At 36.7% G+C, this 27500-nt stretch overlaps 1 protein-coding gene across 1 annotated transcript in view; it reads left to right on the top strand.

Moving 5' to 3' along the window:
* Positions 1-27500, top strand: part of erbb4 (erb-b2 receptor tyrosine kinase 4) — a 298636-nt gene that overhangs the window by 151708 nt on the left and 119428 nt on the right. The window contains exon 3 of the mRNA XM_011489669.3: positions 18061-18247. Within this exon, the coding sequence (XP_011487971.1) occupies positions 18061-18247 (187 nt within the window). The remainder of the gene's footprint in view (positions 1-18060; positions 18248-27500) is intronic.

Genomic DNA, 27500 nt, shown 5'->3' with positions numbered 1-27500 from the left:
ATGAACTGGCATTTTGCAAAAAATGTGTTCACATGCATGCACTGCAGCAGTAACTTGAACTCACCAAAACGGCAATGCTCTCCTCCCATGAGGAATCACGTGATGTCTCCTCTAGCAATATAACTCATTGGGTTGTAAGCTAGGGGGAGAGATTGTAAACAGATGGATGTTGAAAACTGGGGGTTAGCTCGCTCTGCGCCAACAGTTCCACCCACAACTCAAAAGGTAAGTATAATGATCTCCTGCTGCTCTGCAGAAACTATGTCCTATTAAATGACACAGTTTTTGATTTTGCCTAAAAACGGCACAATCTTGCATAAAGAGCACTGGTAACGCTTTGAAAAAACTTAAATCACATGTAAATGTTATCTTGCTGGCTGTTTCTTCTGAAAGCAAATGAATCGTTTCCCTGAATGACTGCAAATGACTCTTAATATGCCTTTTATAGCACTTTTTAAAAATAATTCATGCTTGCTCTACACACTTCACACACTTTTCTCAGAAAGTCGCAAACATGTTCGCACTCTGCGCTCATTTTTAAACTGTCAAAGTTCAAACTTTCATAAAAAATAACCTCAGTAAAATATAATAAAAACAAGATCTGCAATATAGCAAGGAATTAATGTATTTCTACCCCTCGTATCCTGAATAATTATTTTCTCAAATCAAATGTCAGAACAGTTTTGTAAAAGATACTCTAATTTAAAGGCTACATTTAACTTTACCATCAACATCTGTTATAAGTTTACCCTTTCAAAATGGTTTTGAATGTTTAAGAAGCTTTATTTTCTGTCCCTGCAAAATGAGGGCAACAAACACCATGCAAAGAGTCACATCTATTCAGTGCTCTGCTCTGATTCCATCGGAACACTTAGGCATCTTAATTAAACATGATTGTTATTTGGGTTTGTTTAATTCTTAGAAATGCTGATGGGTCTTTCTGCCAAGTTAAAACTCTGTGGACTGGTGGCAGCAACTTGATGGCTTTGTGTGTGTGTGTGTGTTTGTGTGCAAAAAAGAAAGAGAAAGTGAACGTACAGTACAGCCAAGTGGGTCAGAAAACTGATTTCTTGGATCCCTGTGGGCAAAGCAAGACCTTTATCTTCAATTTTAGAGATTTCCTCTGTGGTCAGAATAAGAGGCCACTTCCCCTCTTTCTACTCAACTCATACTTTTTTATTTTTTTTTGTTTTACTAGGCCATCACTAGTGTAGAGAGTTACTTATTGCAAAAGTAATGAATTACAGTAACATCTTACTTTTGGTGCAACCAAGTAAAGCATTACCAATGAAATTAAACTTATTGCACGTTCGGTAAATCTCATACAACAACAGACTTGCTGTCCAAAAGCAGCGAGACAATTTTAAGTGACAAAAGTGCCACTAAAAACACTATAATTTACTATATAAAAAAACAACAAAAAAACCCCAAAAATTTTCGAATGTGTGTTGCTAGAAACTCCTGTGTTGTACTTTGTAGGTGTTGTAAAGAAACTAGCTTAATAGTAATGCAGGTCTCATGCATTGGTCTGGGTGAATACTTGATTCTGATTGGCTCCAGGGCATCCATTAGAAAGTCATAATGTCATAATTATGGCGCTGGCCTAAACCCCAGTTGGGTACCGGAACAACAGAAACTTGGAACATAGGTGGACAGATGTTTTTCCACAGTTTATCACAACAGAAAGTAGAAAAATCTCTGTCCTTCAAATGGCTATTTGATAGAAATTCCAGTACCTCTATCAAAATTTACAATCAATGGCAATGTTGCCTTTCAATTTAAATGGTTGTCTTTACTTCTGTCTTGCTTATCTTATTGCTTGATACAGATTTAATACATGTTGAGAAATGATTTTATTATTAATTAATGAAAAGAAAAAGTTTGTTGGTTGATACACATTTAATGATCAGAGTTAATGGTGAATACTTGTTGCAATGTAAGCAACCTAGGAACAATTTTGTTGACTTTGTTTCTTTGAAACAAACTTTGCTTCTTCGTCTGGTTAAAAAGTAGCTGGAAGAGGTGAATTATCCCTTTGAAACAATGCTTTGTACCACTTAACATGACATTTAGCGCATATACTACTTTCCTCCACTGCTGCAGAGCGAGATCTGTCGCTGTTACCATGACAATGCATCACAAACAGCTTTGCATAGGACTGTTTACGTCTCTACTAAGTAAGTAATGTTTCTGCATTGTTCTTTTTTATAAAGTTCACCTCTTACCGCTTGTTTTTGTCCAGATGATGAAGAAAAACTGTGTTTCAAAGAAACAAAGTCTCAAGGCTAAATTGTTTAATTCCTCCTTGTGTCTTGTTTCCTCCCTTTTAGATTATTTTCTCTTTCTGTTCTGCTGCATCCCAGTCTTTAAAATGATCAAATTTACCAAACAGGTCAAAGGAAATTATAGAATTACTCATCTTTTCTAGTGTTTTGCTGTTGTGATCAACTGTGGAATAAGGTGTGACTACCTATGTTTTTTTTTTGTTTGTTTAAAACATGTTAATAATTGGAATTATATGGCGTTTAGGCCAGGGCAGTGATATAGAACATTTGGACTATATGACAAGAACGTTTTTTTTAGGTAAGCATCATCACTGTGGTATATCTCTTTTAAGCCACGCCCATTAGCCAATCAGAATCGAGTATTCACCCCGACTATGGTATAATTTCTGATAATGGACACCTTGTTGCGTATTACACTTACTCATACCATGGTCCGGGTTAATTCTCGATTTTGATTGGCTGATTAGTGTGCATTAAAAAGTGATATACCACAGTGATAACCGCACGCCTAAAAAAGGAAGTTCGGGTCACATGTTCTATATTACTGCACTGGCGTCTTTAAAACAAACTTTTGCTTCATCATCTGGACAAAAACAAGCAGTAAGAGGTAAAACTTTGTCTCTGAACTGATGCTTTATTTAACCTATGGTGACAATCAGCATATATAACGCTTTCCTTTGCCGCTGCAGTTGAGATCGGAGGTTGGAGTGCCAGAGCCAGTGCCATTGTCACGTTACCGCTCCACATAACAAATAGTCTGCTTTTTGTGGAAAAAGCGATCCAAATCAAAAAATAGCAAGAAAGAAGTACTTAGAAAACATCAGAAAAGCGGAGGAGGATTCAGGCGTAAATTTCTGATAATGCACACTTCATTGGCCATTAACACTTACGTATATTGCAGTTTAAAAGCAACTTGCCTAACTATGCAACCAGCAGTAACTTTAGTGAAGAAGAGAGAAAATATAAATGGGACACTTTTTGGCAATTTGTTTCTTTCTTATCTTTGTCCTAACTTTTTTTTATTCCAAGGGTTTATTCATCACGCAAAACTCGATTCAAGATTTAATGTTTAAATATGCTAAAACTATGTAAAACTAGGTAAAATGGTAGAGACATTAACTTTGTGTCCATATCCACATGACATCTGTGGGTGAGAAGTTATTGCACATTTTAGAGTAAAACTACATGAAAAACTGCCTCTGGGGAATTCACTTCCTAAAACTTACAGTAGTGGTTCATTAGTGCATGTCCCAGGAATAAATATTTAATAGTCTCTCCACAAATACTTTCCAGACTCAACACATATTAACGTCTATTCACAGGATTTTTCATAATTTAGCACTTTGTGGTCACATTGTGGCACTGACACCACTTAGCCAAAACACTTTGCTGAATGAGAAGGAGACTAATCTGTGTCCAAGTGTGGTGACCACTGTGAAACACAAAGGAGAAGCTGTTACGATTGTGCTGCTTTTCTGATGACACTGTTTGCTCATTGGAAACTGTTGCTTGTAGCATTCACACCTCAGCATTTTTACGTGAATTTTATATTTTGCTTAAAAGAATGAGAGAAAAAAACAACAAATCAAAAACTCTAAATAAATTAAAATTTAGATTTATTAGTAAATAAATTGGTAATTCTATTAGGTTGAAAAAAAGGCACCATTGTGGATTGTCTTGGTACTTTGTTGGAATATCATGACCGTCACAGTCATGTCATGATTCCCCCACACATCTGTTGTTATAACTTCTTCTGTTGTCCCAAAGCCATGAAAGTCTATCAGTCTATATTAGCTAATAGAGCTTCCTGGAGCTATTGAGCCTGGCTAAAAAAAAAAAAAACAACCCACAGCAACACTTAGAAGTCTCAGTGGGGTTCTACCGGAGGAGTGAAGTGACAGGACTGCTGAGACAGCCCACACTTCTAAATCAAAGTATCCAAGGAGACTTCAAATTTTACGCTACTGAAATCCAAATCCAGGGGGGGAAATAGCATTTCACAAGCCAAAAGAACTTTTTTGAAAACATTCATCTTTACCAAAAATAAGTAAGCTGAACAACAAATAGTATGATTTTGTTTTTTGTCCATGTTTGTATTTTAATGTAGATATTTTTTTCTGTGTAAACTGAAAGTTGTCCAGTGATCAGAGGGTTCCCCGCTGGACCAAATGATCTCATCCTTTTCCACACAAAGCCCCCTTGAGTTAAACAGTAGTCAACATAGTGAATGGGGGCTTACAAGCCATTTTGCATTCACTTTTGGTCATTTTACAATGACAGGAAGAAGAATTGACGAGTAAATATAGGAGCTCAAAGCAGTTTTACGTCATAAATTGAGAGGTCACTGATGGACAACCTTCCAAATGCTCTTCAGTTGGATAGCGCTAAGCTGTAAAAAGGTTGTTGGGAGTTTCTTTGTGATTATATTTGGGAATTGACTGCCAGTGAAATAAATCTATATTGTGAATACCATAGCATAGCATAGCAGATTACCGTCATAAAATGAGGGGAACAGCAGAGCCTAGTTTTTCCCCAGCGCACTCTGTTTTTGTTGTGATGTGCCAGGTCCAAGCTCTTGGAAAATGGTTGGAGAATGGCTGCTGGATCAAAGAAGATAAATAATCAACTGTGGGGAGAGAGAGGGAGAGCCTTCTATTTTATCTTTTCCCCTTGCTCGTAGCTGAAAGCGGTCTGCTGCTGACCTTAAAGTTGATGAGCAAAAAACAGAGAAAAAGCAGGAAAAAAATTCAGCTCTCTACTAGTGGTTGTTAAAAAGTGATGAAATCCATAATTTGTGTGAGCAAGACATGACTTCAACCAGCTTCAAAATAAGGTTTAATACTGTTTCTATCATTTTTAGATGTGTAACATCAATATTGGCAAAAATGTGATAAATTTAAGGATTTTATACCTCTTTTTCTCATGTTATTTACTTTTTTAATTCTATTTTGAGACCATTTATTTTTGCTATTCCTGTGTTTAGTTTTAATTTGATTGTATTATTTCAAGACAATAAAAAACAAAATTAAAAAAATATATAAAATACATTACAGATATTATTCATAAATTAATTGTAAAACAAATAACAGAAAATGATGCAATGCAATTATACATACAGCACGTACACATGACACATTTAATCCATTGAAAAAAACGTTTTTTTTAATAGTTTGATTGATTGCCATAACTTAATTTTTACATTATCAAATTCATAACATCTATTTAATGTTTTTCAGTCCATGTGCAGTTCATTCATCAAATGACAAAGATATAGAGAACATTTATCTGCATTTTCTTGTAACTTTGACTGTTTTTGAGTTGGCTTTGAAACCCTTCTCCTTAATCCAGACTTTTTTTTTGTAAAAACACCAAACTAATATAAAATTCGCATAACAAAGATCATTATTAACAAAAAAAAACAGAAAACATATATGAAAGTGTATCATTAAAGCACTATAAACATGTATTAAGTGATGTGAAAAAAAAATCTTCTGCAAAAAGTCTCTACACGCCAAAGAGATTTGTCCCTCTGGAGTTCTTAAGTAGCTAACCGCGGCTTACATCAGCGCCGCACAACGTCCTACTTTAATACCCTTGTCTTGCTCATCAGCTCGTAGGGAAGAACGAAGGTTGTGATTACTGTCAGATTAAGATTTGCGTCACTACAGATACGTATGGCATAATTAAATAATAGCTGCCTCGCCCCAACAGTCCCTTTGCAGGCGAGCCTCTAGCCTCGTCAGATTGGCACAATATTAACCATGACACAGGCATAACCAGGCCGGTAATTAATGCCCTGAATCAATTAGGAATCAGGCAGTTTGCAGAATTCCCCACAGTGGTCCACTCATTACCAGTGCTGTGATGGAGGAGCAACTTCTCCTCAGGGGAAGGTGTGGCAGTTAACCATTTTCTTTTTGTATGTGTCTTTTGCCCCGCTTCAAACTAAGATCTGAAAGGTGGCTAAGGCAAAAATTGATGCTCCTTTGCAAACTCAAATGTCAGTTACAAAAACCCTTGATTATAGGCATTGTCCAGCCAGACAAAATTAGGAAACTGACTGAGGATAATGAAGGTACCTTTCCTTTAAATGGGGTCTAATGAGGCCTATTAGATGACATGGTTATGAAACTTAAATTGGCTTGAATTTATACTGTGAAAGTAGCCTTTTTTTATTACTTGTACATCAATAGCCTAATGTAATGTTTTTTTTCTTGAACAAATTTACTTATTTGTTGGATGTTTTTTTTTTTTTTCCTTTCTTTTTTTAGTTTGACTGCATCAGTAAGACGAGAACATTTGGACATTTAGTGAGCCTCCCTGACTGAAGAAACTAAAGACAAATCCCAATCAGTGATCACATTTTGTCTCCTTTTATTGTTGTTTTTATTCCAAATTCAGTTAATACAAAGATTTTATCAAAGTTAACACATAGAGGCCAAAACCAAGACCTTTTTGTTGTATTCTTGTTAAAAATAAAAATAAAATGACGTAATATAATAATGATGAGAGTAGGCATATATATTTTTTTTTTAATTAAGCTAGTGAATCATCTTTACTCTCACAATCCTAAGATTTTAAGGGTTCTGTCAGATTTAGAGCAATAAAGAGCCTTCCAGACTAATATACCTCAGTTTTGGCATCTTTGGCTGTTGGGATCAAAATTGTCATACAATGATGATAATGCACAGCTGTTGCCGCCACTTTTGTTGCAATGTCATATGACTAAAGGGGGGGAATTGGATTTAGTCCCCCCCGTTCACCTGCAGGTTTAGTCTTTTGTTGTATTTTTGTATGGAGAGGGTAGGTCCTGGCATTTTTTGTTGACCACTTTACTTAACACGCTCTGCTGGAACGATTTTTGGAAACCTTTCGAATTTGCTTTTTTGTGACATTTTTCTTATGCTAAAAAATTAACACAAGAACTTGTTTTTGGCCAAGGAGTTTTATGTTTACTTCTCTGCTTCAGCGTAGCTGTAGCATTAAAGCATTTAAACAGCAATAATTTAAGACTGTAAACTCATTTTATTAGAAAAACTAATCTGTGACATTTTAGGGGAATTTTTTAAAACTAACAAATGTTGTCGGGCATTGAAGAAAGCTTTTTTTTTTAGCATGGATGTAAAATAAATTAGATTAACATTATTCTAATGTAACTAATTACCAAAGCATGACTGGTGCTAATAACTTGATCATTTTGATATGATAAGCTCTTCCTTTCTTACTGGAGGTTTTCTTTTCACACTTTTATGAAAGTTAAAATAAAAGCTGAACCCTTGACCCTTGCAGTCTGAGGCTTGTGGCTCTGCGATGATGTGGGGAACCGTTTGACGGCACGCCTTGAGTCTATTTGACTCCTTTTAAGGGAAGGTCACTTCAAATTAGCACAAAGTTGTACTGAGTGTTGACCTTTATCTTTGAGGATGACAGTGCCCCCATGCAAATGTCACAGTAAAGCATTTAATGTTGTGATAGGTACAAAAAATAACTAATCAATTGTTTAGGTCTTTATTGTTCAGATCCCAACACTGATTAATTTACGAGTGAATATTTTGCATCAGAGTGTGATTTTTTTCCAATATTATTATTTTTGCTTTACCAAAGGATATAGCATCTTTGTCTTTCTTGTGGAAGAAATATCAAGTAAGACAGATTTAATTTCCCATAATTCTTTTTTTTTTTAAACTGAGCCTAAAACTGGACCAAATTCCTTTGAAAACCTCTGCTTTATCGATAAAAGGTATATACATGTGTGTAACATCGATATCACAGTAGTGCCTATTAGGAAAAAAAAATCTGCAATTACATAAAACATTGAAAAATATACTTGTTCAAAATAATAAATTACTATATATATATATATATATATATATCATATTCAGAGCAGGAGTTTACAACTTGCAAAAAAATGGAAAATTTTGGAAACTGTTTAGTTTTCACTACATTGGAGCAAAACCTAAAATATTTAATTTGCTTGTGACTCCATGAAATAGCAATGAAATTCAACAGGGTGCAAAAAAAATGAACATGGTGTCATCACTTAACACAGAGGCAGATAATTGCGGATTACTCCTCCTTTTTTTCTTGATTCCAAGACAAACATGATTTAAAAGCTGTTGACATTGGTGTCAGTAAACCCACAGACCTGCCATGCAATGTTTGGGCTCTTATACATGGCCATAAATAAGTATCATGTGGCTGTGAGAAGTGTTGCTCATGTGGAGGAAGTCATGTCAAAAATATGCATTTTCTCTTTATTTGACAATCCTCCCTGGAGTCATACTTTCACTCTAGAGCTGAAGATGTTGACCGAAGACACATAGACGGCAGCTAAGTATGAGAAAAACCTGTACTTTTGTAATGAAGTGTTGATTTTCTTACACACAAGAAATGAACAACGACCCATCTTGATTAAAAAATAGCTACCTTATGTGGTTGGGTGCATGCAACTATTTATTACCTATAGATTCACATGTATTTGAAGAGACATACGAAACATTCTCAATACCTTGCCATTTCCTAGTTTTGGAGTGGCACACTCAATGTAAATTCCAAGATTTTTAGTGTGTTAGGGGATCATAATCAATTGTGTAATGCTTGTGAGGTGAAAATGACCCGGTGGTTGTAATAATAACCAGGAAAAAACGGCATCTGACCGACACATGCCCAAACAAGTCATCCACCTCCAGCCAGCAAGCAGCAATCTAAACATATTGGTTACCCAATCTCTTACCAGAGTATACTTTAGTATTTTTAGACCTTTGCTTTGTTGGTTGTTTTTTGTCTATAAAAAGGTATGCAATTAAAATCAGTTTCCTCCTGTTACTTTTGCTCAAACAAAATCAAAAACTATTTTTAACTGAAACTGATGCTAAACACATCTTAAAGTACCATCTTTTAAACTATGGTAAAAGCGTTCCCAATGGTCTTTTAATAATGATTATGCCATTTTCAGCCAGAATCAAAACAACTTGTAATTTCCATGACATGGTTTGGCGTCTGTTATTGGCAGGACTGTTGGTGGGGATTTATTAATAACCCCACTTCCCATCATCCCTTTGTTGACACTCCCCCACTAGCTTACAGCCCCTCACACCCCCAACATGATATTGCCGATGCAGCAAAAATGGCAAGCAATATTGGAGCCATCCAGCTGTATATAAAGAAATACCTTGAAATGCAATTTCAAATGTAATTTTCCTTCATCAGTCCTTCATCATCAGAGGAATGGAGCAAGACCATGCGAAGATACAAATGTCATTAGATTGGGTCTTTAAACCTAAGTGCTGATAATGGTTCAAATTTCAACTATTGTTTATGCTGACGTAAAGTCAAGATTGAAATAGCCATGAATAAAAAATAAAAGAGGGAGTCCCAAAATATAATATAATATTTTACAAAAATGTGGGTTAACTAACCCTTAACCCTTGTGCTATCTTGTGGGGTCTTGATGACCCCACAAGATAGCACAAGGGTTTAATCTGTAAAACATGTGAGCCAATAAACACAGCTTAACTAAACTAGCACAGACAATGAAATTGAGTATATTGGTCCTTTACTTTTACATTTAAAGTCGCCTAAAGTCTTTTATTCTGTTTTTCTTGTAGTTCTCATTCATTGGCTTTTGGTTCTATAGGAAATCAGTGAAGGACCCCCGATATGTGCATGCTATACTCTTAACAAAAGGATGGGATCCTGTGCAGAAAATTATACAGAATTGAAGCAACTCCCTTTTTCCTTATTGTTCTTTCTTTTCTTTTTTTTGCGTCTGCCACAATTTTACAGCATTCTTTTACTTTTCTTCGGTATTTGACATAGACAATTTTCTTTGTCAGGGATCCATGCGTTATGCAGGGCATTTTTTGTCATTGTGTTTGACAAGCAGGTTGTCATCCTGTCTCAATCAATGACACTCAAAAATCAACTGAGGACTTAATGTTTCTGTGTAGCTCGTACACTCCCAGATAGACCTGTCAAAGTCTGCCATTCTCTCCAGATTCAAGGGTAAAAAAAAAAAAAAAACTTTCACCAAACCATAAAAGAGACTCATTAACAAATATTGGAATTTTTATATTTTTTATTGTGTTTTATAAGAGAGAACAAAAAAGGAGCATGTTGGAAAAAAAACAGATGAGAAGGTCTATAACTTTAAAGATGGATCATCAGGGCCACAATCTTAACATTCAGACACAATTGTGCACATAAACTCCTTTGTGCATCTTGACACCTGCACACACAGATGCACATCAAAGGCACCATCACCTGTAGCTCTTTGAAGTTGGTCATCAGTTTGAGTCACTCTATACAAGTCGCGGTGTTATCTGGGAGTTAGATTCATGTGCATCTCTTAAGCAAACACACAGAGTTCATACATTTATTCAGGAAAAAAAACTTTTTTTAAACTCTTCATTTTTACACTTATGCTAACACTGCAAACTGTACGCTCGAAGCATTCACAGTACTATTTAACAGCAAAAACATAAGAAATCACTTCCTGAAACTGCACAATTGTCAATTCTAATTTTACCGGTCCATCTGAAAATGATTCCTGATGAAACTTTGAAAGATTTATTAGTTCCACTTGTAGACACTTTATCAGGATTTGGTGGCTGCTTACAAACATGGAGATTTATTGAAGCAATGCAGAAATAGAGGATGAGGGTTTAGTGAAGCAAACCTTAAGCCCCCCAAGTGCACTCCTGTGTATCTGACTTCAATGACCGCAACCCTCGAGAGGAAATTTCTTTGCCTCAATATGTATGGAAATGAGAGGCAATCATGGCGATGTCTGTTGAGTCTCTTTTAAACATGCAAATGGTCTCCATTTCCCCACCTTCTACCCTTAAGATCTCACCCACAACTTTTTTTTCTGCCTCTATATGTCCTCTGACCTGAAACAGCTCTGGTTTCAATTATCTTTTAAAAATGTACGTAAACCCATCCTACACACTTGGGTGAGCTTATCTCTCCATGTGAATCCCTCCTTTTTCCAAGCTCTCTTTTTCTTCACTTCCCTCACTGATTTGACTCCAAACATCTCCCTCTCTCCCTTTTTTTCCTTTAGAAGTTAGGGATTGAAGGGCTCGATTTCAAAACGGCGCACGTCTCAGCGACTCAAGTGAGGGGTTTGTTCCGCTGCCACACTTCCGTTCACAAATGCTCCAGCTTGGGGAGGAGGGATAAATCCCTGTTAATCTACTGAATCTGGCTCTTTCTGCCTCTTTTGTTCACTGTTACTGAGATCCTTATGTACTGGTCTTTAGGGAGGGGTGTGAGGTTACGAGCGTCTGTGTATGAAGGGTGTGTGAAGGGATTTCAGCAAATCTACCGATGAGCAAACCCCAGACAAAATGTCACAGCTTTCAACATGATGTTGAAGGTTTGACAAGCGTGCACTGTGCAGACCAGTGCAGAGTTTTTTGAGATAATGAACAAGTAAAAAGGAAAATATGTAACTTTATTTAGTCAATTCATGATTGTTTAGATATAGCTGAAAGTTTAAAGTCAATTTGAAGTTTACTCTTCAAAATTTTCTATAAAGCTGCATTCACACCAAATGCAATTTGCATATCCGGGGCATCCAGTTCCCAGCGGTCTTTATTTTTACGATTGTGCCGTTTTTAGGCAAAATTTAAAAAAAACTGTCATTTTCTAGGACATAGTTTCTGCAGAGCGGCAGGATTCATCAGAAAATTTGCCTCCGAGTTATGGGTGAGCCTGTCCTCTTTTCCCATCATCCCTTTGTTTACACTCTCTCCTGCTAATTTACAGCCCCTCACAACCAAATTAACATTACAAGTCCAAGAAAACTGGTGGGCAATATTGGAGCTATCCGGCAGAACAGTTATGAGTCAGATATCAGCCCACACAAGGAAAACAAAGACATACATGTCGTCTACACGTGGATGCATTGGAATGGAGCGGAGCAAGAAGCTTGTGGCCCGCCGATTGTAGATTTTACACAACAATGACAGGCTTTTTCCAACTGCACTTTTTGCCTGCTCCTACTTCAGAATGATTTAAATAAAGAAATGCCTCCATTATGAGAAAAATGCCGCAAGAACAAGTTAAAAACACGATTTTCATTGGAGTGGGTCTTTAAGTAAACGCAAAGAAGGGGTCTTAGGGTCTGCAGCTCGATTTGACCATCGGGTGCGACACGTCAATCTGGCAGCAGCACATTTTGGGCAATGCGTCGATAACTGAAGCATCGATAACTCAAGAGTTCAAATATCTGAACTTTGGCAAAGATGCATCGTGTCAACCAATCAGGTACTCTGCTTTGACCTATGACTTGTTGATGACATGATCAGCAGGTGGAGTCCAAAACCAACATAGAGATAATCTGAACATTTTCCTCCTGACCTTTATAATGTTTATTTGCATTGAGACAATAATAAAAAAAAGTTCCTCTAATTGTATTCTTATTTTTATTTAGTCCTCTCCTTGGACTTATAAGGGACAGCAAGTCTTCGAACTGAATCACAGAGAGATGCAAGTACCGCTCCCCATAATAAACAAACAGGATCGATCAATATCATCCATGTCTTCCATGCATTCTAAAGGAGATATACAGTCAACGTTTCCACGTAGCAATGAGGCTAAAGCTTTTGGGGGTAGCTCCACCCACACGAGTCTGGAGTGTCGAGTTTACAAACACATTTTTGGACAAGTGTCCAGCAGTAAATTTGACGCACCTCACAAGAAAGATGTCTGATGCGAATTTGTCGTGCGAATCGCGTTCGGGCTGCACAATATCGACTAGGCAAAACTTCATAAAATGTTTTCACTTTCGCCTCTGCAAACATTCTTACTGGACACCAGTGGAGTTTAGAGGGTGAATGCAGAGTTGGTTCTTATATGTCCGATGGACTGATGGGTGGAGTTTGTTTTCTGTTGATCTGTGTTTAATGAAAGTGACCCTGAACAGAGCTGAACAGATTTGGCCATTAGCTCAGCAAGAGCCTGTAATCACTATAAGTTGTTTTCCTTTTTCATGCTGTTCATTATTGAACAAATAATCTGTGGGGAGAGAAGCCTGTGCATCTGCCATCTTCTTCCTCTCTCGTTTTATTTCCCTCTGCAGGGATGCACTTGGGAAAGTATTGATTTGGTAGCTTGAAAATAAACTGACAAGTGTGCGAGTGGGGTAATAAACAGACCCGAGGAGAAGAAAAATGTGTAAAAAAATGGCAATGAAGTGCAGGGGGAGGCAGGAGGGCTGAAGGAATTATTCGTTTCAGGATACGTTCAGATGCAGTCGGTTGCTGTTACTGTTGTTTGCCACCCTCAGCTTTTTGGCAGGAACAAACAGTCTGCTTGGTAGATGGGGAGTGGGCTGCACTGTGCTGTGCCACAGCCTTGAACCTGTGAGGCTGAGTAGCAGGGTTTAAAAGACCTTCAAACTCTCAGCATGCTGTTTGTCAGTCATCCAAAAGATTTCCTCAAACACTATTTTCAGAGGACGTAAAAGAAACTAACATATTGGTCTTAAATGTTGACACATTTGATAAACACCAATGAAATGACAAGTTCAGAGCACTCATCTCCCACCTTTGTTCATTGTGTGACCTATGATGCAGGCAAAAGTAGTTTGAACGAATTTATTAGTACAATAAGATCATCTAAATCATTTTTTCCTAAATGTGCACAGTGACAAAATCAACATGTCATTAATTCAAACAGACTTGCCAGACTTTTGTTTGTCTGTTTCTATAAAAGGTAATCTCCTTGTTAATAATGACAGAGCTGTAGTTGTGGCTTCCTCACAGGGAGCTAAGGGCCTTGCACTCTGACAGCTGTCAAGCACCATGCATATGCTGCAAGGACCCTCCGCAGGACTTATTTGTGCCCGCTACATCAGTTGCAACAGCGCTTCACACACAAACTTGTTGATTATCAGCATCAGGAGAGTTGGCAGGGAAAGACTTTTCTGACCGCCTGTCTGCTAATGACAGCCACTGTGATGGTAGATGGGAGAAAGAGGACACAGGCTGTCACTTTGATTCATGCTAGAACAGTTCCAACCGGTGGCTTCTTGCCAATGTCTCAACAGTCGTTATGAGCCCCCCCCCCCACCAAATGACATTTAAAGTGTGAAGCAATGGCTGTCCTTGTGGCTCAGTCACCCTAGGACGAGCCCCGGCTATGAGCGCCGAACCCCTCGCCAATGTTCGCAATGAGGTCACGAACCCTGAAGCCGAATCTCCTGCCACAACTCACTGGCACGATGGAACGTGTGAAAAGTGACCTTCAGAACAGATGTTGTCAATGACCTGATGGTGGCCTAAAACTTTCACCCACATTGGTCCTTCCCTTTTTTATCTTTACTTTACATTAACCATTTTCAGAATAATCATGATGAAGGTTTTAAAGCACGAATAGTTCACTTAACAATTTAAGCTTGTGTATTGATGTCTTCTTTTAAGCATTTTTGGATTGACGGAATAATATCTTTGAACTTTAAAATGAAAAAAAAAGAAGTAAAATATTCAAGTTTAAAAGAGCCTATGAAATTCAATTTACTATGAAAAGTACCAGTTCACTATTTTATTTTTTAACCAATTAAAAGACTGAATGCTTTAGTCTAGTGTAAAATAAGCCATAATAATGTGAGTCATGGCTGCCTAGAAACAGCCACATACATTTTTGTAGCAAAATAGCATTTTTAAGAAATATCTAAATGTTGGTATTGAAAAAAAAACATAAGGAGGAAATTCATCACAGGCAAGACAGAGCTTTTGTTTGTTTTGAAAAATTCACTTCCAATGAAGTTCACACCTGTCTATGGTTTTAGTGTGCATTATCTGACAACACAGCCTTGTGCCTCCAGGCTTTAGTGGAATAACTGTGGCTAAAAGTACATTACAGATGGCTAAAGGAAGGATTTGTGTGGAAGAAACAGCTGACGCAAACGTAGTTGGAGCTGCTGTGCCCGTGAAGAGGCAATCCCTACAACTGCCTGTCTCTTTAAGTGTAACTTGACAGTCAGACCGACAAATACGGCAGCTCCAACCTCATTAGAAAGTCAGCAGCTGCAAATATTTTTGATAAAAAAAGAAAACAGAACACAAGTTATGTAATACAATGTGTAAGCATTATAGCAGCAAGTTGTAATTTGTAAGCCTGCAGCCATTCAATGAAAGGGCAAGAACAATGTTTAATATTTAAGTGAAGCACTGAAATAAACTGAACCGACTGAAACATTTGTGCGAGTTTTGTGTTGCTGCTGTATCATATATTTTAAGTTGTGATTTGAAAAACAGAATATTAAAACACTTTTTTTTTAAGTTTTTTTGGTGTGAAAATTATTTGTGAAGTTTTACATTTATAGTTTAGTATTTTGCAGTTTAGCTTTGTTACTGTGAAATGGTTTAAAGTTAACACTTAATCATTAAGTGTTAACTTTTCTTTTGTTTTAGCAACAAACTAAAATTTCAGGTCAGTTTTGCTGACCTGAAATAGTGGTGAACATTTTTTCCTGCAATGTAACTTTAACTATTAATTCAATGCGTTGGTCAAGAACCTGCTGGAATTGCACGCTTATATGGCTATTAAACTTATAAGTTAGTACTGAAGTTAAAATTAAGACTACGACTGTGCCAATTACCATCAATTGAGCTTATCCGTAAAGATCCACTTTGAAGAAAATTGTGTTTTTGGTGTTTTTAGGATGTTCTTGTGGCATTTTTCTGATGATGGACATATGTAAATAAAATTAAGCTTGAAGTTGCATTTCTGGGCATTTTTTTATTCAAATTGTTGTGAATCAAGAGCATTTTTGTTGCACTGGTAATGCTATGCTGGGGTTGCAAGGGGTATAAGCTAGTGTTTTTCAACCGGTGTGCCGCGGCACACTAGTGTGCCGTGAGATATGGTCTGGTGTGCCAGGGGAAATTACCCATTCACTGATCTAAAAATATTTATCATCTCCAGGATATCAGCTTTGTGTTCATCCAAACAGGCCCTGATAAAACACTGAGTAGTTAGTAAAATGAAAGATCATAAAATAATTTTTCTTTGTTTATTTGATTATATTAAAGACATTTTGATGAGAATGACGGTACCGCGATTTAGCCGCAGTTTCTTTTTTTTTTTTTTTTTTTTTTAGCCGCAGTTTCTGCTCTGTTTTCGGAAACGTTCCCCCCTTCAACTGTCTCCACCAATCATTCTTGGACCCCTAATCATACGTCATCAGTCTGACCAATCAGAAGTGGTTAAAGTCTTCACTTCCTTGTTCCGATTCTGCTCATAGAGTCGCTCAGTTCCATCAAAAATACCAGCTAAAGCTCGTCTTTAGAGGTGTAGCTTCCCGTGGGATCCGTTGTCAGACCGTGGAACAAGTGAACAAAACAATGAAGCTCAGAGGAGCGAATCTGTCTGCCATCAGCGGCAGTTTTCACACTACATCTCCCATAATGCATCGGGTCAAAGTGACAGCGTCTCTGCGCTACAATCAGTCTTCCCTGTTAAACGTCTTGAAACCTCAACGAACACACATGAAACAGTTTTTAAATGTTCTTGATGAAATCAGAGGTCAACAGTTTAGTTTCTCCTTTAGGATTTTTGTTTATTAACAGCCAAACATCCCAGAGTTTGGTCCAAGTCATCTTTCTAAATGAAACACTTTTCTAATAATGTCTGGATTGAAGGACAAATTCGCTTTCAGACTTCAGTCACTTTTGAAAAATTAAAAGTTAAGTTTAAATAGAAGTAATAACAACATTTAAAGAAACAGCATTAAAGTGAAGTGGCCAACAGACACAATTAAACCAAATTGAAACAATTTAAACTAAAACATTTTTGTTAAAGTTTTCAAAGACTTTATCTTTGTTTGAGACAGAAGAAAAACTAATAAAACTTCAACATGTTCACTTTTTGTGAAGTTACAGAAAACATATTTTTTTAAGTTTTGTGTAAAATTTATCAAACATATTTTGATCATATTGTTGAAAAATTACAGTTGCCTTTGCACCAACATTTAAAAAATATTTTAAAAATAATCACTATTTAGAAAGAATATATTTGGTTTTTGTGAGGTTACATAAAATTGCAATAACAACTACCAGGGTAAAATTTCAAATAATTTAGTTGAAAATTATTACTGAAAACTAACTTAACTTTTATTACAACTTTTAGAAAAAACAGCTTTTTCTGCCACAATTATCACAAAAATGCATGTGAGATTGTCGAGGGACTGCTCATCAATACAGACCATAGAGTTTCTTCTTTTTTAATTTTTGGATGCTGGTGTGCCGCTGGATTTTTGTCAAGGATAAAGTGTGCCTTGGCTCAAAAAAAGTAAAAAAAAAAAACACTGCGCTTCCGGGACAGATGGATGATGGGAAATGGGGACAAGCTTACTTCCCAATCAACAGTTCCACTTACAACTCTGAAGCAAATTTCTAAAGTACTCCTGCCGCTCTGTAGAAACTATGTCCAAGGAAACAGCACAAGTTTTTTTTTTTGATATTTGGATAAAAATGGCATAATCATAATTAATTAAACACTTGGAACATTTTGAAAAAGATCAGATGATAATTGGAGTGGGATTTTAAAAGCTAAGGCTGGCTCCATAAACCAAATGGCTCATAAAATGTGGAACTTCTCCTTTTTTAAGCTGTGATTAGAATGATAAACAACATTTAATATGTGAATATTCCATAGAAAACCACTTTGTTTACTATTACTACAGTTGATGTTGCTTTAGTCTTTTATTTATGGAACTTTGCATGTGAAAATGTCTGAACCTTTCCTTCGTTCATTTCGCCCACAGTCTATTCGAGAAGTCACGGGCTACGTGTTAGTGGCTCTTAACCAGTTTGACCACCTGCCACTGGAGAACCTGAGGATTATTCGAGGAACAAAGCTCTACGAGGACCGTTACTCTCTTGCAATCTTCCTCAATTACAGACGTGATGGAAACTTTGGCCTGCGACATTTGGGTCTCATAAACCTTGCAGGTAAATGAATGAATTATTACTCACTGGGTTGTCATTCTTATGTGAATTTTTTCCTCTCACATATCTTGTCCCTTAAATCTAACTTTAGCTCTTGCAATTAATCCCGTTAGACTAAACGATTTGTTCAGAATCCCAATGTTCTGAGAAGAGCTGACATTTCTCCACATTACTCACACTGAAGTTAATCTCCTTAGATTTCCAACCCACTCTTCAGTTGACCTGCACCTGTTTTCTGACAAGCTGGCAAATGTGAATGTGACTGCTAATAAAATGTGTGCTAAGTGGGAAAACAAATGTGTGGGCAACTCCAACACCATGTGAACAATTAATCCTGGAGCTCGCAGGTTTCTAGGTCTTCTAGTGCTGTGACCCTTGTCAGAAAAAAAACAAAAAAAATAATCATAAATGCATATATACAAAATGTTTTGGGTTTTTCTGTCTCAACAAACAGAAGAATTGTGGCTTGTTTTGCCGAGTTTTTATATCTATTGCAATCAAATTTTCAGATTTTTACCGTTAAGATGTAAAAATGAAGTTGACCACTTAACTTACATCATTGACATGCATGATTTCCAGAGCTCAGATTTATACTATTAAATTACTTTATGAAAGTCAGAAGAAAGAAATGTAATGGGCTCTTTGTTTTTTTTAACTGTTGATTCAGTTATTTTACCGTAACCATTGCACCACTTTAAATCAGCTTTTTGTTTCTTTGAAACAGTCCATGATCATGAATTCTGATGTCTTTTTGCATCTCATTTAATATAATTTGACATTTCTGATGCAACATTCATTTTGTCTATCATTGTCCTTAGCAGACAAGATCCCCAGAATATTTAAGCAGAGGATGCTTTTTATTTATTTTTTTATTTGAATTTATATTGCTCAGTGTTTTTTGATAGAGGAAGTGACTATTAGGCAGTTCTCTGTAATGTGACCAAGTCCCAATCTAAATCTACATGCAACGCAATAATGTTGAGTAAATCCAATAAAAGGATTTATAAAGTTTATGTAATAATGTGAAGTAAATTCAACATAATGATTAATAAATTCAATGCAAGAATGTAGAGTACATTTTACATAATAGCACTATGTAAACTTACTATAACTGTGTACTGTAGTACTTATTCAGGATAGTTTGTTAAATGTTAGTCATCCACTCTTTCTCAAATTGAAAAAGAATAGTTTTGTGGGACTGATTGTCGATACTTTTTTATTTAAATTCAATGTTTCATTTCTTTGAGTGTGCAGAACAGAGGTTTTTCTGGTGTAAAATCCGACTATTTTTTTAACATAGTAATCAATGGGATTAGGGCAAGTTTTGCTTCTTTTTGTAACCAGCCTCCAGTGGTGATCTGCAATATTTGACCACTTCGGTGTTTGCGTATGAGATCAACAGCATATATTTCACGGACTCCACAAGAAAATAAAATAATTTGTCACTTTTATGAAAAAATTATAGTGATAAAATTGCAATAAAATACATGCAGTTAAAATACATGCAGATTTATCAACATGTATTTAGAAAGTAATACGCTGTGTTTCAAAGGGAAAGAACAACTCATTTTGTGATTTGCTGCAAAATCATCTATGACAAAAGGCTGCATTCCATCATAATTCCCTCAGAGTTAAAGACAATGAAGCAGGTCTGTTACTCTAGTCTGCATTTTCATTTCACTTTGCCTCATATTCTCCTTCACATTTTTGCACCATACTCTGAGAATTAAATTTATCCGGCACCAGCAGCAGCTTATTGCCAAGCCAATCCTTTTTATTGTGGTGCCAAGTTGAAGACAGTGCTGGGGGAGCCGGAGCTGGACTCCATGAGAGACTGCTTTTTGATGTGCCATTTGTGGCCTTAAGCTACGAAGTGAAGAGGAAGTTATGCACAAAAGCCCTGGTGTGTGTAGCTGTATTTGATCATTTCACATTTACCCAATGTATTTTGCTAAACAGTTGCTGTTTAGAAGAGTCTTGTAAATGTTGGGCTCCTTAGCTAAAAATCATAATGTGAGAAAACGTTTTATTTCATTTTTTTTCGACAGGAAATGGGGGACCAGCTGGTAAAGTATTTGGTTGGTTCTTCCTGTTAAGATTCCTGTCTGGCAACACCTTTCAATGCTGAAGGCTTTGTCTGTACTCCAGTATTTGGTAAAACTATAGTTTCAGGTGCCATTCCAGTCATTTACACTGTTACAAAAGCTTAAATACTAAAACTTTTTTTTTTTCAATTTCAATGTTTTTATCCAACTCAAAGTCAATAGCTAAAGGTTTTAATTTCCAGTGGTCTTTTACATTGATTTATAAATAGGAGAAGAACATGACAAACTGTAGGTGTCCTTTCTGAAACTCTTTACGACCAACTTTTACTATGTATATTTCTTTACCACTATTATATCAATAGTCCACCCAGTAAAAAAAAAACGTGCCGTATTTTCCGCACTATAGAGTGCACTGGAATATCAGTCGCATTAAGCGAGACAAAAGAGACAAAAGAGTCAGAAATAAGTTTTTCAGTCTGTGTTTACTCTATACCTTATTTGTGACCTGCTCCATGTTAGCCACGTTAGCTTATATTCACAATACCTCCAACTTCCAACCTTGTTTGCAACACATAAGAAAAAGGACTGATACCGCTGAAGCAAACTACAGTTTTGTCTGTGTGTATCAGGCCATTGGTGTGTATTAGATGGATAGATTAGATAGATTTGCTTTATTGTCATTGTCCGTTGTACAATTAAATTGAATCATCACCATTTACAAGAATAGCAAGGAATAACAAAATATAATATTTATAAATCAGTAAATACAAGTGTACAAATATAAACTGTAATAAAGAATGTCCGCAATTTGTGTGCAAAACTGCGTACAAAAATTGTGTTAGACGTGTCAGATGTGCAAGAGGAAGCAATGAGGTAGAGTGTTGACGTTGTGGACAGAAGTATGGATAAGCATATATATATATATATATATATATATATATATTTATGCATGTACATATGGATGTGCTATTGGAGATTTTATCTGTGCATTTTGGAATTGAGGATGGTTATTGCCTTTGTAAAGAAGCTGTTTTTGAGTCTGTTTGTTTTGCTTCTAACTATTTGACCCTACTATTTTAAAAAAATGCTGTGCAACTGTTTTGAAATCGTCATTAGTTTTAAAGTGGTGTAATATCAAGTTGTGTGTGCGTAAATTTTATTATGCATTTGTATGTTTTTGATATTCCAGTATATATGTGAATAAACAATTGCATATAAAGTTAAAGTCCCATTATCTGTCACACACCTAGGTGTCGTCCGCATTTGATCCATCCCCTTTGGGGGCGGTGAGCTGCAGAAACAGCCACGCTTGGGAACCATGAGGTGGTTTTAACCCCCCAATCCAACCACTTAATCCTGAGTGTTGAGCATTAAGAGTCACTCGGCCTGGATTTGAACTCACGACTTTCCAGTCACAGGATGGGCACTCTACCCCAACGCCACTGAGCTGGACATATAGTATTGTTTAAGTTACACAAAATGTATCGTATGAGGTAGAAATCAAGCATTTTGCACAAACAAATCCAAAGTTAAATACAAACAGGCAAGATGCAAGTTACAAATTTAATTATCGTACACACACAAATCCATTAAGACTATTTTCTCTCTATACATGTTTATCACAAAATCACTTTAACATCCTTAAGCACAACTGGAATAAATCCATTTATAATTTATTTTTGGGGAAAAAATAAATAGGTTTTATTAAGTTGTGGGAAAAGATACCTTTACAAAGCAAGACTTTTTTTACTGCCCCTTTTAAACATCTTTTTTCTTGTTGTTCAAGCAAGTTAAGTCTAAAGGCAGCTGTTTTAATCATCATGAGAAATGTGGTTTTACTTTCTAAATTGTCCATTATATTTCCATTCCTTCCTTAGGGACGTGTGAAGTGATCAATAGAATCCATAAGAAACATAGGATGAAACTTATTAACTACATGAGGGGCTAATCGAGGGAAAGCAAAATAAAAGACCTCTCAGAGCAGAAACCCACACACACTTCCACTCGAGTCCAAATTGCTTTGGGATGAAATCAATTTGTTACTAGTATATTGTGGCATTACACTTATTGATTTTCTTCCTTTGGTGCAGTCTCTGCCATCTGTAACTGGACCCTATGGATTTAAGGCAACTGGAGGAATTTGGTTGGGCATAGGGCTCCCTCTGATGCACCTTTCAATCAGGCTTAGCTAAGAGATCCTCATGAATATGAAACATAAGCCATAGTCAAGCTGTGAAAACTTTGGGGATGTTTTTTGTGTGCATGCAGTGCTGTGTGAAATAAGCAACGGAAAGGACCCTCTTGTGCAAAATAAAAAAATAAGTGAGTAACAGCCATTTTCCAAAAGAAAAGCAATAGAATCTAAAAAGAAATAAATTATTTTTAAATATGCAAGTTTATTATTTTCCCCAGTTTCAAGCATGATAACATTTTTATTTTGATGTGTTAAATATTTGAGTTCATGTGTGTATTTAGTAAACCTTGAGCAGTCTCTTTGCTTTTCACTTGGCCCACTTCTCTGAAAATGTAATAAAAGCCTCAGAAAAGCTTTACAATTTAACACCTTTTACTGCAACCACCTCACTTTCTCATATTTCATCCCTTTTCACATTTGTTTGATATTCTTTCCTTTTTTTAAACACCCCGTGCCTACATGGAGTCTGTCTCAAATGAAGCATCCAATCTGAGGCCCCATCTGCTGAATGATCCTTTCTCATCGCATACATGTACACAAGCCTGTGTTTTACGCCAAGGCGTCATCCACTCCTTCATGGCCCATCTGTTCTGTTTGTATCAGTCCCACTTTCTGTCTGTTTTCCATCTTTTCATCACTCTCTCTGTCTTTTGTCATATATCAGTTGGCTGTCTTGATTTGTCTCATTATTGCCTTTCACACAAGCACACATGCTATCATGTTGGCAAACTCTGTTTAGCACTTTGAGGCTTTCTGTGTTCTCCGAAGCGCTGTGTGGTCGAGGCATCATCTGGTCCATGTCCTGCCAGTGTCACCCAACAGCAGAACAAAGGGTGAGAGGAGAACGGAAAGGGAAAAGAACCAGGGTGTTTCCCTCACTCAAGTTGCTGAACAAGCCAGTGCCTATCTATGAGAGTTAGAATTTTTTTATCCATCCAACTACAAAGAAAAGAGTATTTCTGCCACAGGAGGTAGTCTAGATTGTGCATGTCACCAGGTTCAGTTCTACCTCCTGCCTGGCAGCTAACAGACCTTAGGTCTTCTTCAATTGTGTGTCTAATTGATTACTTCCCATGCAATTACTCCCGTGTCACACTCAATATTTCACAGCTCCAGGATAGGGGCAGCAGGGACTTCTTTATGAAGGACGACATTGATATTGTCACATTTGTGAGGCACTAATGTGGATTGTGAGGAGGCACATGTTAAATTAAAGTCCAGAACAGACCATCAATGTTGGTGGATGTTAATAGATTGCTATGTACTACAACTGACTTACAAAAAAAGTATAGAAACTGCTGCCTTTTTTCTTCTTTCTGTTTTAGTTTTGCACTGAATAGAAATTAACACACCTAACTGTATTAGTTTCATCTTATTAAACACAAAAATACTAAATTAATTTTAAAATTCAGAAATGGAATATCTTAATCCTCCTAAGTCTTATGCTATTTTCCTGGCAATGCGCGTTCAAGCGACCACTTCAATAAAAGGTTTATGTATTCGTGCTTCTATGCACATTTAAGGCTTCTGCGTTCAAAACGTGTTGTTACTCACTTTTTTAAGACTGTTTTTTGGCTCTACATACAAAACTCATGTCCTTTGAATATGCGTCATAAGTTAAACCAGTTGAACTTTGACCAATCGGACTCAGATTTGGTAGTGACATATGGGTAGCGTTCTTTTTAATTCACAGAAGGGCCAACCGTTTTAGAACCAAGTCTTTCATAAATCGGCATAGATCTGGGAAAGAAAAAGGTCTGGAGCAAGATTCGCGAGTTTTGCACTGCTTTGATATTCCACACCAAGCTTCTTCCAACTGTAGGTATCAGGTAGTGGCAGTCCAGTGTGAACACCTTATGCTAAAAGCACGTTCAAGAACCCAAATTCAGCGCATTTTTGAACGTGCGACACATGCCCGATGCATACGCAGCATTAGGCTTCGCTTTGGTTGTTCAGCGTAAAAATAAAAAAAAATAAAAAATATGAATCCTCTGCATTTTTGCTTCCTGTTTGGGAAACTGCAGGCATTTGTAGTTTCAAGTCCTGAAGTCTATCCATGGACACTGATTCATTTTTCCTAATGGAGCCATGTACCCACTGATCTCTGCCACCATGACACCTAACAGGAGCTTCCATGTTGTACAGAGGCAGGTTATTAGTCTGTATAGTGGGATGGATTTGCCCTTTTGTTAGCAGCTCAGAGTGGGTTCCAATCTATTACCAGGTGATTGATTTGTGCTGCAAGCAGTCTGTTTCTTTAGTCAGAGTATGTATGTTGTGAGGCTCGAGGCAGATTCTAAAGTTGTCACACACAGTTAAAAAAAAAAACAAATCAAAAGAATTTTTTGTCGGCTCCGAAATTAAATACGTTGACTTTGATGAATGAGATTTTGAATCAATGAGAAAGCAGTAGGACATATTATGGAATTTTGATTGCTTGTTTTGTTTTACTCTAGAAACAACTGTAAAAACTTTTTGAAAATTTGTAAAAAAAAAAATATATATATATATATAGTTGGATAGATTAAAAATATACAGTTTATCCATAGGAATTTTTATAAGGCAGCATTCTACAGAAACAAACACATTCATACTAGCTATTAAACCCTTTGACCCCTCCCCTTTCTGCCCTTGCATCCTAAAAATGAAAAAGCTTATTTCTGCCCCATAGGCCAAATCCCTGAGTAAGTTGAGCAGTTATTGACTGGTAGAGAAATGGACATAAAAAGGCCCTTTTTCTCTTTAACACAGGTTTCCAAAAAAGATATGTCTGTTATGAATTCAACACAAGACTTGGATTCACCAATTGTCTCTTAAATGTCGGGACAAACCCAGACTTTTTATAGTGAGAGGGTGTGACTTCTTTGGTACATCTTTGAGGAACTATTTAACGTGTTAAATAAATTAACTTAATAGATGTAAGTTCAAATGATCTCCAAATGTCAGAAGGTCCTTGGGCAAACTGCTAAACCCCAAATTAATGATTGTTATTCAGCCAAACTGTGTGGAAATGGAAAAAAAAACAAAAACACCTGTTAGTCCTAAAAATCCGATTTGTCTGGTCATTTCACTTTATGCTGCAATTTAATTGACCTGAATTACAAAACTTTTTCAGATAATATTTGGCTGTTATGTTAGAAAGTTGAGGTATTTGTTTACTAAAGGAGTTAAAAATATAAATTACAACAAACATTTATTTTAGGGACACACCCTTTTTAACTCTTTCTTTCCTTCTCAGTTTATGCCAAGGATGTCAATGATATAGTACATTATTATGGTTTCTCTAGTAAACCCATCAGTCTTAGCTAAAGAACCAAAAGTGTTGTTCATAAAGTGCAGGAAACTGGATAACTGCATTCCTTTAGATTGAGATGTACACTTCTAATCCAATCTATTACTATTAAAGTTTTTCTCAAATGCTAAAACACATTTCACAAATGTGTCCTCCATGTTCCCCAATGCCTAAACACAGCATCCTTTTCTAAAGCTACATAAACACAACCACACCTTCTCACTTCAAAACTCAAACTTTCACGTCAAAAGAGCAGCTCGCAGTGTTCAAAACTGTAAACACTATGCACATCATTTCACACTACAGCAAAACAATGGAAAACACAATGCTCAATTTGTGGGAAGGTTTTTTTGTTTTTTTTCCCAACTGCCGATGCATACCGTATTTTCCGGACTATAAGTTGCCCTTTTTTTCATAGTTTGGCAAGGGGTGCGACTTATACTCCGCAGCCACTCATATGAGAAATAAATTGAAATAAATACATTGTTAACCCTCCTGTTATGTTCATTTGTGAGGAACAGAGATGATGTTCCTGGGTCAATTTGATGTATGAGGTATGTTAAGTGTTAAGAGGATGTTAAGTGACTCAGAGAATCGGCAAACTTTTTTTACAGTAACATCTTGAAGGCTAAGAACATAATATTCTATTTTCCAATGATTTCATAGATTCAGAAATGCAATAAAAATGACAACTGTTTCTACAAATACAGGATGAAAACAGAGTATTAGTTGGCCAATGATGCTTCATGAAAAGAATAAATAAATAAGCTTGAGAAAGAATTACTGTGAAATTATGAGCTAAACAGTCTGCTATGATTGTGTCATATGAGGTTGTGCAAGTTATTAGTGCTTGGTCTCAGATTTTGTCAAATAAATTTCCCGTCAAAATGCGACTTATAGTCCAGTGCGACTTATCTGTGTTTTTTTCTACTTTATAATGCATTTTTGGGCTGGTGTGACTTATACTCCGGTGCGACTTATAGTCCGGAAAATACGGAAAATATTTTTAGAAACTTTATAGTAATGGATGTTCTTAGATCTCCACAGAGAATTAAGCTTTTAGATTTGTGAGTTTCATATGAAGAGCATAAATCTTAATTCTGCATGTAAACTACTGTAACACATCTCAATGCAAAAACAGAATCTATTGACCACAACAGTACACTTGAAAACATCGAGTGTGAAGTTATTTTATTTACTGTATTTACACCACAATTACTGTACGCTGAGCTGCATCGGGTCACATCACCTCATCCACATCGTAGGCTATATTGCCAGGCACCGCAGGAAAAATGCCCTGGAATGACGAATCCATCCTTGGAAGGCCTCAACTGGGATGTCAGCACAGGCCAGCTCCATTGCCCTTATGAGTTCTCTCTAGTTTATGGGTGTCTGTCATAAACCTTCCATCTCCAAGATGAGAAGAACTCCTCTATAGGGTTCAGGAAAGGGGAGTAGGGTGGCAGACAGACGTTTAAAAAGTGGTTACTGTTGGTGGTGTGCCACTCTATGATTTGGTTTGTTCTATGGAATGCAACATTGTCCCAAATGATCAATAAATGTGATGTGATGGCCCAGGAGGGTGTTGTTGGCGGTCCAGGAGGATGTCTTTTAGCTCCTCTAGAAAGGTGAGGAGACGTTGGGTGTTTTAAGACCCAAGGACAGCATGCCGCTGGACAAGCCCCTCCAAATCCATTACTGAACAATGAGTAATATTACCCCTCC

The sequence above is a fragment of the Oryzias latipes genome, chromosome 21 (assembly GCF_002234675.1).
Source record: "Oryzias latipes chromosome 21, ASM223467v1".
Classification (NCBI taxonomy): Eukaryota; Metazoa; Chordata; class Actinopteri; order Beloniformes; family Adrianichthyidae; genus Oryzias; species Oryzias latipes.
The sequence above is the reverse complement of the archived record's forward strand: the minus strand, read 5'-3'. Positions and strand labels throughout refer to the sequence as shown.